The sequence below is a fragment of the Taudactylus pleione genome, unplaced genomic scaffold (genome assembly GCF_031769625.1).
Source record: "Taudactylus pleione unplaced genomic scaffold, aTauple2 ptg000969l, whole genome shotgun sequence".
NCBI lineage: Eukaryota > Metazoa > Chordata > Amphibia > Anura > Myobatrachidae > Taudactylus > Taudactylus pleione.
The window spans coordinates 1,061,433-1,079,746 of record NW_028285370.1 but is presented as its reverse complement, the minus strand read 5'-3'; the positions used below and the strand labels follow the sequence as shown (position 1 = coordinate 1,079,746).

Sequence of the window (18,314 nt, the reverse complement as noted above, 5' to 3'; positions counted from 1 at the left end):
GCTGGACAGCTTTATTTTTACACCTGTCCCACCTGCAGTGCAACATGGTTTTACCAAGGTGCAGGGTCACGTTCATTTTTTTTAGCTTTGCTCCCAACTCAGGATCATTTGCTGTATGTGAACATTTTGTGTCATAAGCCTGCGGTTCTGCTGTGATCAGACAGTTGGGTCACAACGGCAATCATGAAGTCAAACCACACTTCAATACAACAATCAGGACTGTCCCGCTGTCCATCCCCGCTACAAAAAACGCCCAACACTGTTGGGGAGTCTCCAATTTAGGGTTTATCTTCTCACTTTGCAAATGGCAGCAAGAACTGTAACTCTGGCCTTGACCTTTAATGTACAGAATAGAGTTTGTACTATACTGTGCTGTGATACTATATCCCCCGATGTCCTACAGCACTCTGAGTTACCATAAGCCCCTGACAGCATATCCTGATGTCTTTTTTCCCTGCCTGTCTGACCTCTCTTCTGTGACAGATTATCTGACATTCTTCCCTCTCTCTTGTTTGTTTCCAGTTCCCTGTCACCTCCACGCTCCCTTTTGCTTTTTTAGGCTGGCTCCTGTGATATCAGTGTGTTTTCTCCCTCCCCTTTCATGTCAAAGTGACACCTCCAAGCTGACTGCTTCTAAAATACCCCTTGGCACTTGCTGACACTGTGGATATGCACAGCAAGTTAAAATCCCACCTAATCAATAAAGGAGAGAAGGCAGTCCGGCCGGCCGGTCGATATTTTTTTATCTGTCTTCAGCCCAGTCCTGCTGATGACATCCCCCTCTCCTGCAAAGACACTCAAGGGCATTAGACCCTGGCAATCCTGCATTTTTATTTTACAAAATTCAGATGCCTGCAAGAAAAAAAAAAAAAAAAAGTTGACTGGTTTGGCCTTTCCTTAATAAGATCTCTATGATTTATATCAATTTTTAATTGAAAAAATTTGCGAATTAATTGATTTTTGGGACTTGCCAATTAACACTGTAATTGGTCGCATGATAAATTTAGCCAGAGTTCTGCTGGCGACCCTATCAGCGCTCCCTTCTCCATGCGCCGCAGCGACGAGGGTAATGGGTGCGTTGGGTGGTGCAGAGGAAAAAAAAGGGAAGATCGAGAGATATTTAAGATGCCACAAGTTCTGTCCTCTATAATTTAAGGGAAAAAAAGACATGAAAGCTAATAAGGATGGCAGTGACAAGGTGAAACGCTGCTGACACACTGGGGCATAAATTCATTCTTGAATGGGCGCAGACCATAGATGATTAACCCCTTCACAATCACCATTCCACATATCTGCATAATAGGTATGGGCACGTATTCAGAATAGAACCAATCTTGCAGGTTAGCAGACCATAAAAATATTTGTTACTTCAAAATTAAAATGACAAAAATAAAAAATGCCCCAGTGTTATTTACTAATGTATTATATATGCAAAACATACAGGCCGATTACAGACACGCTATCACAGTTACAGTCTGGGAAGTATCAGTTATAATGAGGATTATGTGTACAAGAGTTTATAATCTAAGAGGAAAAATGGTGTTGGAATCTTGAGAGGTAGAACACACATGTCAATGGTAAGTTTGCATTCTAAAACATTCTGGTAGTAGATTTGGTTGGAAAACTGGTTAAATTAGTGAATCTAGTTGTTATGAGCGTTTTGAAGATGAGTTTTAAAGACACATTTAAAGGTTAGGAGACCCTGGGCCTGGCTCTGATAGCACACGTAGGTACAAATGTGGCCACATCTAACAAGTTTTAGCAAACTGCACATGCACCGTAGTGAACATATACACCTTTGTGTATCTTCAGGTGATTAAGAGTTGGACGTTTCTTTCCGTCCATGAAATGGGTATTTCTGGGTGGCAGCTGTGCATGCCATCGGGAGAGAAGCGTCTCTTGGGAGTGTCATAGGAGTGCACTGGGCGTCACAGTTATACCATGTACTGGGCCGTGTGTATTCTGAGATTATGCATCATTTCAGTTGTATCTCAAGTGTTAAGTGCCAATGATAATGATGACATGAGCTGCTCCCACGTACGACAAAAGTGGGGCGTTGCAATGGTATGCAGTTGGGATGCCGACGGTCGAAATGCCGACCGTTGGCATCCCGACTGTCTAATCCCGGCAGGTGTCTAATGACAGGCGTCGAAATCCCGACGCTTGTCATTTTACCTACGCCGGGAGCCCAACGCCCGGAATACCGATCGAAGGTAAGCCGGGCTTGGGCAGCCGCAGGGGGGGGGATGGTTAGGATAGGGGCTCCCGGGGGGGACTTAGGGTTAGGCACCCCCCCTGGGAGGGTTAGGGTTAGGCTAGGGGAAGGGGGGGTCAGGCTTAGGCACCCCCTGGTGGTAGATTAGGGTTAGGCAACCCCCCGGGAGACTTAGGTTTAGGCAGCGGGGAAGGGGGGGTTATGTTTAGGCACTTACACGGGGGGTTAGGGTTAGGCACTTGGGGGGAGGTTAGGGTTAGGCACCCCTAAAGGAGGGTTAGGGGGGGGTTAGGTTAGTAAGTACTTACCTTTAGCTGTCGGGATCTTCAGGGCTGCTGGCGGTATTCCATACCGATCCCGTTGCAAGGCGTATGCACTAAGACATACATATGCATTAGCATTGCATTTGCAAACCATTTGCATTCAGAATGAGACCTCATTCAGACCTGCGAGTGTCTCAGCATCAGGCCCTGGGGGAATGAGGAAGAGAGTGTTTCAGAGGATTGGTGCAGCACAAGAGAAATCCTGCAGGTGTTGGGAAGAAGGATAGCATTAAGTTATGTGTCAGGATGATCACGGTTACCCAGCTCTATTAAGTCAACTTATAGTGGTAACTGCAGTTACATTTTAGTTGTGCTACTTGTTTTTTTATTTTGGTAATTTAATCACTTGAACACAAACTATTGCCTGGATGAACATTTGTTTCCACTGACAGTCAAGGGAAACCATTCCGTCAAGAAACCTTGGATGGGAACAAATAAAAATCATCCCACCCTGTTGATTGACAGTCCCAGCACTAGAACCTGTTAGGGCTGCCAGTAAGGAACGTTTTGATTGTTACAACATTAATGGTCTGTGCAGTGTTGTTAATATAACAGACTTATTTGCACCCCTGAATATATCAGACAGTCCCTAGATTTGCATAGCTTCCTCCTTACCACTGCTGGGGAGCGCAGCAGTAATATATGGAAACTGTAACACGCTGACAATCCTGTCTCACAATCATCCATTTTTAACCTTACTGGGGTCAGCGACCTGAGAATTGTGCAGCATTATGACGATCTGGCTAAATGTTATTGTATTGTTTCTAGCTAATAACATATGTAGTGTGCTTATCAGATCCTGACAGCTTATGTGTAGAGTAAAATCATTATACTACATCTGGAAACCTGTGCGTGATTTGGAATATTTTCATTATTTCAGCTCCAGTTATAGCCGCACACATCTTTCTCAGGCAACAGAAAACCTACATACTTATTATCTGATAACAAGGCAGCAGATAACCCTGGAACAAGGACAGGTGAGGTGACAGCTGTCATCTTCCAATCTGCTCCAGGCAGATCAAGAGGTGTTTGAACCTGTAGAGAAGTGCAGATCCGTATCTGAGATCGTTCTCCAGCTGGAGATTTCCCTGGAAGAGCCATCATTACACTTTCAGTTTGCAAAGGCTTGGGCAGATTTTCAGTACGACTTAACTTAATCCCTGTGTAGGCTGTCCGTAAACCAGGCAGATCAGGCAGGATAACTTCCTATACGCCGTTGTCTCATCTGCTAAACCAGCGCTCTTCAAGGCCGCAGTCCCGGCGAAGGAATTGAGGACTTGCTCAGAACCCTGTTCCATAAACATTTTACAGTTCCCGGGGAAATAAATTGCTCTGCTTCCTTTTTTTCACCAGAATGATTTGATAGGAGGATCAATATTTTCCTGCTGTCTGATTTTAAGTGAAACTGATTGCGGAAGTTTTTTTTATATTATCACAACGCAGAAATGGAATAACAATTTCAGTGGGTGTAAAACAGCAGTTTATAATGTATATTTCAGCCTAGGAGGTGGTGCTTTGTCTATAAATAATTGTAGTCATCTAATTTCATAACCTCGGCCTGCTATGCACATGGCAGGGGGGAGAGAACAGATTCATCTGTAGAGGATCCTTGGTATAATTATCTGATTACCCCAAAAACGCCCTCTATAGAAAGAGCTGGTTCCTGTAGGAATCAGTTAGTGAGCAGAGCGAATGGGGGACCTGGCATGTTGATACATTGACATAATAAGGCCCTGTGTGAAACAAATAATCTTATAGTCTTTTATTGCCCATTTGTGACTCTTGACAAATATCCTGCTGCAAGTGTAACTGCCACTTTGTATCAGCTGTACCCGGTCTCCCACTAACAGAATCTCAGCACATGTACCAACAAATTGCTTTAACATCATTTGTGCCAGTTATGGATGGAAATGGCAGCAGCGGCTGACGTTAAGTGGATTCTTCAATTTCGTATGTTTTCTTTATGATGATGTTATAATTGAATTACATGAATTTGTACACGGGCGGCTCAAAAGGAAGGCGCTCAATAAGGAAAGTTATGGATATTCGTCAGCGGTGAATGACAGGAGGTGCCCACACTTTTTGGGTGCCAGAGCCATTTTTGTTGAAAGTTTTACATGTATGTCCTACATTTCAATGAACACCTTTGCCACATTTATTCTGTCGCTGTTTATATGGGCATATCTGTTGTTGCTTTTTATTTTTTTACCTAAAATACCTCTTATTGGTGACATCTGGGTCACATTTATTTAAAGAGGTCATGTTCCGACACCCGGTACGGGCGATGTTCAGTGCACACATCTCCTTTACATATAGGGGCCTATTTACTAAGCAGTGTTAGGAGACAGAGTGAAAAGTGATGAGGTGCCAGCCAATCAGCTCCTAACTGTCATCTCACAGGCTGTGTTTGAAAAATGACAGTTGGGAGCTGATTGGCTGGCACCTTTTCACTTTTCACTCTGTCTCCTAACACTGCTTAGTAAATAAACCCCATAGTAGTCTAACATTGTGCATTTTGCTTGCACAGCCATGGGGTACGAGGTAAAACAGCTAATCTAGGTTGGCGTTGCTTATGGCACATCGCCTGCATAGTCCCCACATTGCATTTAATAGTTTAACCCTCGTAGAGTCACAACTCAAATAAATTGTCATCTCTTATTTACGTTGGTTCAATACGTTTCTAGCTGTCGCCCCCTATATGACATGTCCGTCCCTTTCTGTGTGACGGCCTGAAACATAAATACATACTGTAAGTGCAGGTGGTTTACAGGTACCCGGAGTCCACTATCTACACCAGACACACGGATCATTCTGCTGTGCTGCCCTCTCCGTCTCGGCACAAACACTTCCTATGTGCGGGGAAGGGGTACTTGTTGGCTTTTCCAGAGCAGGAGATGTTTATTATTCATTTATTTATAAAGAGTTATTTATATAGCCGTTCACATATTACGCAGCGTTTTACAGAGAATATTTCAGTCATTCACAACAGTCCCTGCCCCAGTGGAGATTGCAATCTATATTCCCTATCACATGTATACAGCATAGAAGGGGGCGTGGTGGCGGCGGCAACGGGGGGCGTGGTGGTGCGCTTGTGCCATTGCTGCCCTGCTGTCCGCTATACAATGCCGAGGTTACTGGCATTGTAAAGTGGGGGGCATTTTCACTCGGTAAGTGGGCGGCTGCGTGTGTGGGGATATTGTGCGGGTTAGCATTTATTTAAGTTACCAGTATGTTTATGGGGGTTGGATACGAAATGCCAGAGCTCGATATCCCAGCGATCAAAATCTCGACGTCAGAATCTTGACCAGGTTACAATCCCGACACCTAGTAATTAAGCCTACCCTACCCCTAACCTTCCGTCCCAGCACCCTAATCTCAACCCCCCCAGTGCCTATCCCTAACCCTCCCTTCCCTAGTGCCTAACCCTAACCCCCCCAGTGCCTATCCCTAACCCCCCCTTCCCTAGTGCCTAACTTTCCCCCCCTCGTGCCTAACCCTCTCCCTAGTGCCTAAACCTAACCTTCCCTCCCTAGTGCCTAACCCTAACCCTCCCCCCAGTGCCTAACCCTCTCCCTAGTGCCTAAACCTAACCTTCCCTCCCTAGTGCCTAACCCTTCCCCCCCCAGTGCCTAACCCTTACCCTCTCCCTAGTGCCTAACCCTAACCCTCCCTTCCCTAGTGCCTAACCCTAACCCCCCCCAGTGCCTATCCCTAACCCTCCCCTCCCTAGTGCCTAACCCTAACCCCCCCAGTGCCTATCCCTAACCCTCCCCTCCCTAGTGCCTAACCCTAACCCCCCCAGTGCCTATCCCTAACCCTCCCTTCCCTAGTGCCTAACTTTCCCCCCCTCGTGCCTAACCCTCTCCCTAGTGCCTAAACCTAACCTTCCCTCCCTAGTGCCTAACCCTCCCCCCCAGTGCCTAACCCTTACCCTCTCCCTAGTGCCTAAACCTAACCCTCCCTCCCTAGTGCCTAACCCTAGCCCTCTAGCAAGTGCCTATCCCTAATTCTCCCCTAACCCTAATACTTATCGTTGGCGTTCAGGATGCCAGGACTGGGATTACAGCGCCCGTATTCTAAGCTCCGGCATCCTACTTGTCAGTAAAATGACTACATCCTATTTATGGAGTGTGGGAGGAAACCTGAGCACCCACAGCAACCCCACTCTAACACTGGGACAACATACAAACTCCAAACAAATTGACCATAAACTCATAGTGTTGTGAGGTAGTAGTGCTAACCACTACACCAATCGTGCTGCCCTATACATTAAATGTGTCATTTCTACACTATGTATATATGTAAACTATGAATAGTTTGTAAAATTTTTAATTCCCCATGAAAAATGTGAGATTCCTCCAGGCTTTAGCTTGTGCTCCCAGGCTGTCCCAAGCCGTGTCAGATAGGTGGGGAAAGGTAGCGGAAATTTATGATGAAAGCCATGTGTTTATTATATGGCCCTGGTGTTGATATTGTGAATTTATTCTCTCTCTCAGCTGTCCTGTGATAACTGTCCTTTACCCTCTCTGGGGCTCATTAATCACAGAGGTGAGAGTCTGCTCTCTATCACTGGGAGTGACAAGACGTTCCGCCCAGGCATGCGATCCACCTCTCATCTTTCTAGCAGACCACAGTAAAATGCAAAGCGGAACTTATTCCTGCACAAAAGGCGCTCGAGAACCAACCCAAATCCTACTTCATAATAATTAGACAGCCCTGAAGGAAAATATACTGATTTATGTACAGAAATTGTTTTGCAGAGCTTGTTGAAATTAACAGTGGTAACCCCACAGGTGAGAATCGCTGTGTACCAAGCGTTACAAGTCCATTTTCTACTTTGTCGTATGAAACTTTGGCCATTAGGGGAGCTGTTTCTGTGAAGTATATTATTTATTACACTTATTCTCAGCCAGGCTGATAATATGACAGCCCCTATTCATGAAGTGCAAATGTGCTGACAAATAAGATTTTCTTACAGAACGATTTGGGGGTTTAACACCCTGCGGTATCAGGGCCTGATTCAGAGCCGGACGCTCTGACCAGAGCGCTCGCTCTGAATCAGGGCCCTCCTACCTAAAAATGGAGCGGCCTCTTGGACGCTCGCATAGCTGTGGGTTACCACCCACAGCTTATGCGAGCGTCCATGATGATGGTCGCGATGGTCAAGACCATCGCGACCATCGGGCTTGCGACGAGACCTTGCGGTAGGGTCTCGTGGCCGCAAGCCCTGGAGTGATTTTGGCTCTATCAGAGCCAAAATCACTCCCACTGACATCACTAGTGATGTCAGTGGGGCCGGCCCCAGACGGTAGGCGTTCCCATGGGAACGCCTCCGTCTGGCAGCCACGCCCCCGGCACGCCCACCAAAGGGGGCGCGCTGTCAGTCACCATCGACAGCACGCCCCCTTTGGTGCGAGACCCGGAGCGACAGCTTGGCTGTCGTTATGCGGGTCTCGCGCATGCGCACGACGGAGCTCCCTCTGTCGTGCGAATGCGCATTAGGGCACCATCGACTCGCTTGCGAGCGTCCTGCGCTCGCGAGCGGGTCTGAATTAGGCCCTCAGTACTTATGTTTCTTTCTGGAATAGTGTTAGCGCCTAGGGGTGAAAAACATAGCTTGTTAAATTGAGTAAGGTTGCCATCCCCATAGATGTCTATGGGTACAGCAATAAGCGGTCTTGCCTCTTGGTAAATAAGGAGTAGTAAGAATATTCCTTTTCTATTGTGAAAAAGTCGGAGAAGGGTTATCATTACATTCATAAGTAGTCCCCCATATACTTGTATATTTCAAAATAAATAAAATAAACATTACTTATGAATAAAAAATTCTTAGGAAGAAGTGGATACAAGGAATTATGGCCCTCATTCAGAGTCTCTCGCAAAATGCGATCACTCGCTTGCAAAAAGGGACCGGGTATGCAAATCAAGCGATCGCTCTTTGCGCTGTAAGGACGCACTCTATGTCTTAGTGAGCGACGGCAGTTAGCGTACGCTGGACTATAAAACCTCCCACCTGTCACTCGCAGCACACGTCATCTCCGGGAAATGTCTGATTAATCGTGAACATTGAGGGCCATCGGAGCTGCTCGCAGTGCTTAGGGTTGACCTAACCTACCCCAAGCACTGCGAGCAGTTCAGGCTAAAAAACAACCAAGTCACGTGTGCGATGACGCTACTTTGCTAATTATGCACGCCCTTTAAACGCCATTTTGGCGACCAGACACGCCTGCGTTCGCACAACCACTCCCCCGTTCACAAGCACCTTCCCCTGTTACCACCCACAAATGGCGCTGTCACTCAAAGCAGCGACCTGAAAGTGGCTTGCGAGCTAGTAAAATCAGATCGCAACGAATGACTTGCGCACGCGCACTGCGAATTATACGCATGCACAGATGTGCGATTATCGCTCCCTGTGAGCAAGCGTGCCCTAACGAGAGACTCTGAATGAGGCCCTATTTCCCTAAATACAGCTCCCACTGTATCCTGTGGCCTGAATGGTTCATTATGTAATGCCACCTTTTAAGTCTTTTGGGCAGCTGCTAATATCAGTTAAGAAAGAGACTAAAAGCAAGAAAATGAAGCTGTCTTTTGTAACTAACTACTTACCAATTCCCCTAACAGATTAAAACAAACGGTAAATAAAAAAAAAAAAACTGGCGGTAATTATCATATTTTATTGGGACGCAGGGTGACAGGTTTTTTTTTATTTGCAAAGAATAACTTTGTGTAAATCACCTTAATTAAAAGTGTCATGCCAGACTATGAATATCATACTTGATAACTAATTTCCTGTGTACATGTTATTATTTAAAACACATGTATCATTGAGGTGTGGAGGAGGAAGTGTAGATTCTGGGATGGACTATTACTGTGTAATTGGATGATTATTGCAGTTCCCAAGCTGGATGAGTGATTACTGGGGGGCAGTACAGACCATTCTATGGGCCTGAGATCGCAGCTGCAACAGCGTATGCAGACCTGCCTATGGTATTTACAGTGCATACATATGCAACTCAGCGCACGTGCGTGAGTTAGCATTGCGATCACACTGCGATCACTTATACAGAAACAAGTAATCGCAGATCGAGGGACGGGTTTGGGGGTGGTGACGGGGGAGTGGTTGGAGAAACGCAGGCGTGCCTCTCCGTTTGAACGCCATTTCCTGGGCGTGCATAAATTAGCCACTGCGACGGCTTACGCAGCCTGAGTACTCACTGCGTGCGGCGACAGTTGCAATTTCTGAGTAAGTTCAGACCTGCTGTAATTGTGTGTGAGGGGCCGATGTTATTCGATGGTCCCGATGTATACGAAAGTCTGTGGGGCCTTACGGATGTGCGAAAGCGTTAGTGGGCGTCTCTACGCTGACTTTGCGATTGCAAACATTAGCATATTTTCGCCGCAGGTCTACGTGCGTAATTGCAGCTGCGATCGCAATAGCGATCCGTAGTGAATCAGGCCCTATGCGCAAGATCATAGGAAGATTTACTGTGTAAGTGGTGTAGGCAGGCACTCAATACCATTTGGCAGGGCATGCTGGAAATTGTAGTTCTACAACAGCTACAGGTTGCCACCAAAGCAATTATGTTACATCCAATGAGGATTTTTATATATTGTATTTGATGCAGTTACAGGCTCCTAAGTGTAAACCATTTTTCTATTCACTTTGAGTGATTCCAAAAGACACAACTTGGGCCCGATTCAGAAACGTACACTATTCCGATATTTACGCAGTTGAGCGATAATCGGTAGACTGCACTAGCGTCACGGTCGCAGTGCGTACTAAGGTATCTTTGCGATGCCGCTCGCAAATAGGATGACTTCGCAAAGTGACAGGGACCATGTGGGGGAGGTATTGGGGAGTGGTGGTAAAATACTGCAGGCGTGTCCCGGCCATTTTCGGGGCGTGCCGTAGTCTGCATCTGTGATCTCGTGCGCAGATAAAGAGGTTCCGATGTCTCATTCCAACGAATGATCTGCGACGGCGGCTGCGTATGTGTACGCACTTCCTTGGATCTGAGAAGCCGCCGGTGGGCGTCTCAGGACATTTCCGTTCGGCTACGGCATTAGCATATTGTCGCACAGAGACTGCATGCGAGATCGCACCTGCGAATGCATTAGAGTACATCTCTAAATCAGGCCCTTAGTCCATTTTCTGTATTTGCAATTATAGTGCAGTGTTAGTGTAAAATATATATAATATATCTTTTGTATTATGGCTCATAGGAACAGAGGGACTGATTCAGCAAGGATCGCAATTGCTTATCGCCCGATTAATTTGCACTGCGCATGCGTATGCATCGCAGGGTGTGTGCGTGAACCAGACGCTGCGATCGGGACTGCGATCGCAGAGGCTACGCAGACCCATGACAGAATGATTGACAGGAAGTTCCGTTTGTGGGTGGTGACGAGGTCGGGCCAACGCAGGCGTGCCAGTGCGTCACAACGGCGTTGCAGAGGCGTGCATAGATTAGCCATCGCGATACTAGACGCAGCCTGAGGTCTCATAGTGTGCATAGAAGTTAGGAATTCCTGAGTGCGGTCTGACCTGCCTTAACTGTGCGTATGTTACGAATTGTTTCGCTATGTTGCCCTAGTTTACGCATGTGAGTAAGGGGAAGTGGGCGTCCTTATGTCAGGCTGTGATCGCAATGCGATTGCACACATTTACATATCACCGCTGATATTAGCAACTGCGTTGCGTGCGTATAAGCAGAATAGCGATCCTTGCTGAATCAGGCCCAGAGTTAGGTAATAACTAAAAGTCAAGTTTGACCACTGGATGGCGCTGTTCTGTTGCTGCATCTGAATTGAATGCTTCCCATGCCTCCTCTTTGTCATACCATTAGACACGGCGTTAATTGAGGTTTGCAGTGATGACTGCAATGATCGCCTTGGCCCGACAAAACCCCAGAAATGAAGACAGCGTCTACGTGTCTGGAAAAGATGCAGGGAGCATAAATCTAGATTATACCAATGGGTTTGGTACTAGTGGGGCTTGTGTAGTGCATCTGTTCTGTATTGGAGCTTGTGTTGTGAAGCTCGCAGCTAGGATAGACCAGACAAGGATATGCTTGTAGCTCCCGGAGAAGGCATCCCCTCCAATAACTTCTCTTTTCCACGCAGCCAGCCATCTGCCAAATATAGGAGCATTAAAGAGAGCCAAATTCAATTTCTCCCCCATGCCACGGCTGCTCAGCATCTGGGACTAAAGTGCCCTCAGCAAACTGATCATGACAGCGGCATTGCTTCCCCTGTCACATCTCATGTGCTGATCTCCTAAAAAGTCTCATAAAAATGTATTGATGTTTTGGAGGGGCGGCTGTGTGTGCTGGAGTGTGAGTATGTGTGTATGCGCGGGAGCGCCTGGATATTAATACGGACTAGATCTGATTTAATATGTCTCTTTCTATTGTAAGCATCTGTTTAGCGAGCGTCTTCTAATACTTGCCGCCTCCTGGCTGCTCATCCCTAGCTCCTGACTGCGGGCTCGCATACAAATTCTGTTATTAAATACACAGTCTCCCCCCGCCCCCTCCCATCCATCAGAGCCGGGGGGCCTACAAGAAACGTATGTCGGGTGAGGAGCAGTGGGCCGCCCTGCTGTAAATGTTCCTACCAGCCTTTGCATCATTTGAAACATATTTCAAGATTCCTTAGAACCTCCAGGTGATTTGCGACCTGACAAATTGAATCAGGGAAAAATAATTTATTTCAGCCGCTGTTTACAGCATGTTAGCCAGAGAATTTACATCAGAAAAAATTACTTTAATAACCAAAAAAATTACAGCTCAATCCTGTTTGGGGACGTTGGCTTTAATATATAATTGTTTCAAATGTAACCTGTCTTAAGGGGGAAATGGCGTTATTAAATTTCAGGCGTATTCGCACCGGTTAGCGGGGGAGAGGGAGAGTTTATTGGCAGACAGTGCAACAACGAAAAGCAGATATAACAAATCACTGCCACAAAACCGATGTAGATGTGTTTTTCTGAGGCCTGGCTTAGTCACTGTTATGTAGACTTTCAGTTTTTTTTCACCATTGACAACGTAACTGATGCTGTAAGCAGCAGGATGTGGCGTTGTAGGAACCCTAGTCTTCACTTTGCGCCCAATTACCTTCAATTAGTTCTGACGGATAACAGCATAAGTCAAACCCACTGGTAAAGGGAACCTGTCCATTCCCACATGTAAACCACATTTGTGTCTATAGAGTATCGAATACGAATTGTGTCTTATTGATTGTATGTTCAACAGAAAGAAACTTTTGTGATTATCTTGACATTTTTCTCCAGGATGTTACAGAGGCACCTTTTATTTTACACTACTAGAATGCCTCCTACATACATTGCCACTAGCAAAGGACATGGAGGAGATATTAAAAGGTAAATAACTAAATATAGTCACTCGGTAAAGATATTTCATGCTCCATTGTGCAAAGTAGACTTGGTGCCCGACTGCTAAAATATAGAACCGGCTATTGTTAAATAATCTCATTTTTGTTTCTGTCATTTTCTTGTAGTATTGATTTTGATTGGTGAGAAATATTTACAGATTTGTGGTATTTAAATGTAAAGTGTACCCATTATTTTCTGGACCACTCCCACCAGCAAGAGAACCACCATAACCTGCCTTCCACAATTGTCCAATGGCTGCGCTCTTAACGGCCGATTGAGGCCTTTCCTATGTGGCTTTTCCGTATCAGCCAAAGACAAGTTGAAGGATAGGTTGTCAGCTCGGGAGATAATGTAACCAAACGGCACATTTTTCACCAGATCAGGGAAGCAAGGATGGCCGTATACACCAGTAAACCACAAGAGGTGCCGAGGACCCTCTGTTGGTCAAATTAGCTTCTTAACTAAAAACTAAAGTGGACATAAATAGGTTTTTACTCTTAAGGTGCATACAAACGTAACGATTTTTTGAACAATTTGTCGTTAACGACGTCATTATTGTTCAATCGTTCAAAAAAATCGTTCAGTCTCTGAGTTATAACGATGAACAATAATCGTACAAGCGCGCTCCCTTTTGTAGTTTGTAGTTCATCGTCCATTTCATACTGTCCAACATAACGATCTTCATTAAGGGAAGGAACGTTTTTTGTTCATCGTTGTAAAAATCGTTCACTTTTCAAGGGAAAATCTGACAGATAATCTGACAGAAAATCGTTGGTTACAAAATCGTTACGTGTGTATGCACCTTTAGTCACAACAATATTAATGGGACTTCAGCCAATCCCTATTCTCCCATAGGTTCAAAGGCTCTCCCTTAAGGAGTGAGATGTTGTCTTATGGAAATAGCAGTTACTAGTACTTTTTGAGGGCACCTTGACTACTTAATAAAGATATCACCCCCCCCCCCCCCCCCAAAAAAAAACAAAAAAACAAAAAACAAAGGTCCTGGACAGCATTTAGGGATCTATGTACTAAGACATGGACAGAGATAAAGTGAACGGAGATAAAGTACAAGCCAATCAGCTCCTGTCATGTTACAGGCTGCATTTGAAAAATGACAGGAGCTGATTGGTTGGTACTTTATCTCTCTCCAAGGTTTAGTACATAGAACCCTAAGGCACTGAAAATGGTTCCCCCGTTGACCTTTCTGGTTTTCAGTATAAGGGATCTATTGATGCTTTAGCACACAATGTAGTAGAAGTAACCGTAATATGACACGTAAAAAAGTTTGCTTCCCCATCCATTCTATCTAACTAAATGTAGCCAGTTACTGTCATCCCAGCTGTGTATTATAGTATTATATGGTTAGTGACAATTCTGTCTCAAAATGCTCAATAAAAGTTCAAATTGGCTTTATCCCAGGGAGACAGTATCTAATAACAATAGATGTATTATTGGCTTGATGGGTCCCTTAGCATTGGATCAGGAAATGTCTTTTGATTGTTTCTTTATTGGCTATATACCTATACTTTCCTATAGTCTATGGCAGTGTTTCTCAACCTCGGTCTTCAAGGCACACTAACAGTCCGGGTTTTAATGATATCCGTGGTTCAGCACAGATGGTTAAATCAAAATAACTGCTGTACTAATTGACAGATGTGCTCAAGTATGGTAATCCTTAAAACCTGGACTGTTAGTGTGCCTTGAGGACCATGGTTGAGAACCTCTGGTCTATGGGCTCAAGGTCCTCTACTTCAATACATTAAATACATACTACAAGGCGACCAAAGATATTTTACATCTCTCTCGCTCATTGTTATCCTTGATCAGTATAATCTGCGGAACACTACACGTCTTCTCCTATCACTGACACTTGTTACGCTTGTAAATGAGTCTACAGTAAAAGCAGAAATATATCTGAAGGTGGTTTTAGAGGAATATGAAACTTGCCTATTTGCAGATGACCTTGTGTTGGTGATAACTAAAGCCATTGACTTCTCTTCAATCCACACCGGACAAATCTGGGGCTAACGCCGCAATTATTTCCCTTTTTCTGGGATCAATCTACCATCATCTCTAAATTCCCTCTATAGATTGAATGCTTAAATGAGATTGGTTATGGGGTTGCCACTTTGTCATATAGTCATCCTTCCTTATGGGTTTACATGGAAAATTTTAGGATCAAGTCATGGTCTAATGTGGAATAGGGCTCCGATGCCTCAGATTTTTACCTACTCTGTGCCATACTTGTATTCTACTTGTCTGTGACGCCTTGTTGTTTCATCAGGTATAGGTGGCCCTTCCTCCCCCTAAGGTTTGCTGATGACACAGACTTTAATTCAGGTCTGGAGGGGTTGCCCAGGTGTCAGTGGGTGTGCAGTGGCCTTGACAGACTCCATACATTTCTCGACCATCTGAGGGGTTTACTCAATAGAGCAGACATTCCAGGGGCTATGGTGCTGATATATATTCATTACTCCAGATTTAATCCACTACTGCCTGTCACTTACACACCCATTTGGTTGAAATAGGAATTGAGACATGACCGCACTTTCTCCCTGGCTAAATGGCACACATGTTGTGCTACATAGGCATGTCAGCATTAGTGAAACTACTGTGAAGACTTTACACGGGACATACCATGTTCTGTGATGGCTAGATAAATCATTCCCAAGTGTATCTTTCACCTGTTTTAGAGGAAACCAAAGTACAGATTGCCTGGGATTTACTATGTGGTCATCTTTGGGTGGTAGACAGGCTGTAAACTTAAGCTGCATATGCACTGTACGATCTGCACAACCAACGATATCGCTGATCGATTTCCCTTGAATTCTCTGTAGTGCAGGACAAACGATGTACACACTGAAAGATATCTATAGGTGCCCATACATCTGACCGGTATTTCCGCGATCCTGTGACACGATCGGAAATGCAGATCTGCCGGTTGGAAACGCCGTCCGGCCATCATCGATGGTCAGCGATCCGTCGCAGGATCACAGAAATATTACATGTTAAATGTCCCCTATTTGACGATCGCGATCATTTTTTGATCGCGATAGTCAAATTGGGAAAATCCAACATGTTGGATTTCTGCGAACCCGCAATGCCCGGTTGCAGCATCGCGGGAACGCGGCAATCCATTGCTGATGGATGGGCCCAATGAGATAGATATCTTTCAGTGAAGTCAAAATGCCACATCTCTGAGCATGAAAATCGTGATGAAATTGACCTGCATGTACGGACGACCATAGATATCGTTTTCGCCCATGCGGGAATGCGGATTGTAGGTCGTTCGTTGGTCGTTCACTGCATAAAAATGAACAGTATGAACGAGTTATCGTTCATATCGTTCATAGATATTGTACCGTGTGTACGCACCATTACCTGTGAGGTCACCATAACTATGTCCCCAGTGATGTCATTAGTGTGCACACCTCTTGGTATCAGGAACTCTACACATATATTTATGGATCTTTTATAACAGCATGAGTGCACATAGCAACACTGTGGAAGTAACGTTGTCGTTTGCAACAGAGATGTAACAACGTGTATTATGTACAGTGATAGTGGGAAAATCTATGTGTATGAACCTCGTGTTAGGAAAATGTATCTTTATAGAGTTTGAGATTAGATTTGCTGCACTAAATGTGGCTCAATTACTAGACTCTGAACTTAGCCACAGTAACCTATCATAAATTCACATTTAATCTGTATAAATCTCAAGGATTATGCGGTTTAGAGGCAATTTTGCACCTAATTGCAATGTTAGTAAATAAGACCCACTGTATTCTGTGTTACCCGATACTGTGCTCTCCACTTATACCCTTTTCTCTGTTCTCCATGTTTTTTTTTCTATTACTTTCCCTGTCAGTAACTTATTAGCGGTCTATGGACTAAGCCTTGGAGAGAGATAAAGTACCTGTCTGAAAAGTGACAGGAGCAGATTGGTTGGTACTTTATTTCCATTCACTTTATCTCTCTCCAAGGCTTAGTACATAGGGGGTCATTCAGACCCGCTTTTGAGCTGCAGTACGCTCGCAAGCGGGTCGATGTCCCTCACTGCGCATGCGCACGACGGAGGGAGCTCCGTCGTGCGCATGCGCGAGACCCGGAGAGCGACGGGCTCTCCATCGCTCCGAGTCTCGCACCAAAGGAGTCGTACTGTCGATGTTGATTGACAGCACGCCCCCTTTGGTGGGCGTGCCTGCCAGACGGAGGCGTTCCCATGGGAACGCCTACCGTCTCAAGCCGGCCCCACTGACATCACTAGTGATGTCAGTGGGAGTGATTTTGGCTCTGATAGAGCCAAAATCACTCCAGGGCTTGCGACAGCGAGACCCTACCGCAGGGTCTCCGTCGCAAGCCCGATGGTCGCGATGGTCTTGACCATCGCGACCATCATCATGGACGCTCGCATAAGCTGTGGGTGGCAACCCACAGCTATGCGAGCGTCCATGAGGACGCTCCTAAAACAGGTAGGAGGGCCCTGATTCAGAGCGAGCGCTATGGTCAGAGACTTCAGCTCTGAATCAGGCCTATAGACCCCCAATAAGTCACTTACCGCTATTACTATGTGAAAGGTAATTGTTTTTTAAAACCACACCCATGGCTCTTACACATTTGAGGCTATCATTGAGTGGTCTGAACCAATAATTCCAAGAATTAAGGAGATCAGCTCACTAGTCACCAGTCACGTCAGTGAGGCTTGAGCTACAAATCAGCCCTTTGTATCATGTACCTCGTGCCTCAGTGGTATCACTGGTTCCTAGCTTTGGCCTCACTTCCATGTTCCTTTACATCCAGGGTGGGGAACCTTTTTTCTGCCAAGGGCCTTTTTGATATACATAACACAATTCGCGGGCCCGGTACAGACCGCGTCCCCTCTGTGTGATGTCAGAAGGGGCGTGGCCACAATCACAGGTGATTACAGGAATGCCCGGAGCATCCGAAGGACGCTCCAGGCGGCACTGTTGCATAGATTCTGGCTGCAGGGTACCATTCTAGGCACCCTGCTAGCCAGATGAGGCTAGCATAAAAAAGCTGGGCCAGACCAAATGATTCCGGGGGGCCTTATATGGCTCCGAGCCTGAGGTTCCCCACCCCTGCAATACATTTAGCCCGATCCTCTTTAAAAAAAAAATCAATTCAGTGAAACTTGTGGGATTGTTGCCAGGTATACCAATGAATTAACTGGCTGCAAGCTCATGAGCATTGGTCCGAGCCACACAACAGGCGCCCTATGCTGTGTAGTTGACTGGCTCACTTGAAAGTGTAGTTACGGATTTAGGCCCTCATTCAGAGCCGTTCGCTATTTGCGGTCGTTCGTTTAAAAACAAGGGGTGGCTATTCAAATGATCCGTACGCACATTGCAGTCTGTTCACACCT

General features: G+C 45.5%; 1 protein-coding gene across 6 annotated transcripts in view; it reads left to right on the top strand.

Moving 5' to 3' along the window:
• The window catches only part of RNF220 (ring finger protein 220), a 251,955-nt gene that overhangs the window by 167,313 nt on the left and 66,328 nt on the right, over positions 1 to 18,314 (top strand). For 4 of the 6 annotated variants that reach the window (XM_088460647.1, XM_088460646.1, XM_088460651.1 and 1 more), the window contains exon 4: positions 12,830 to 12,919. The exons of the other annotated variants lie outside the window; for them this stretch is intronic. In XM_088460647.1, coding sequence (XP_088316773.1) covers positions 12,830 to 12,919 — 90 coding nt within the window. The remainder of the gene's footprint in view (positions 1 to 12,829; positions 12,920 to 18,314) is intronic. 6 annotated transcript variants of the gene reach the window in all.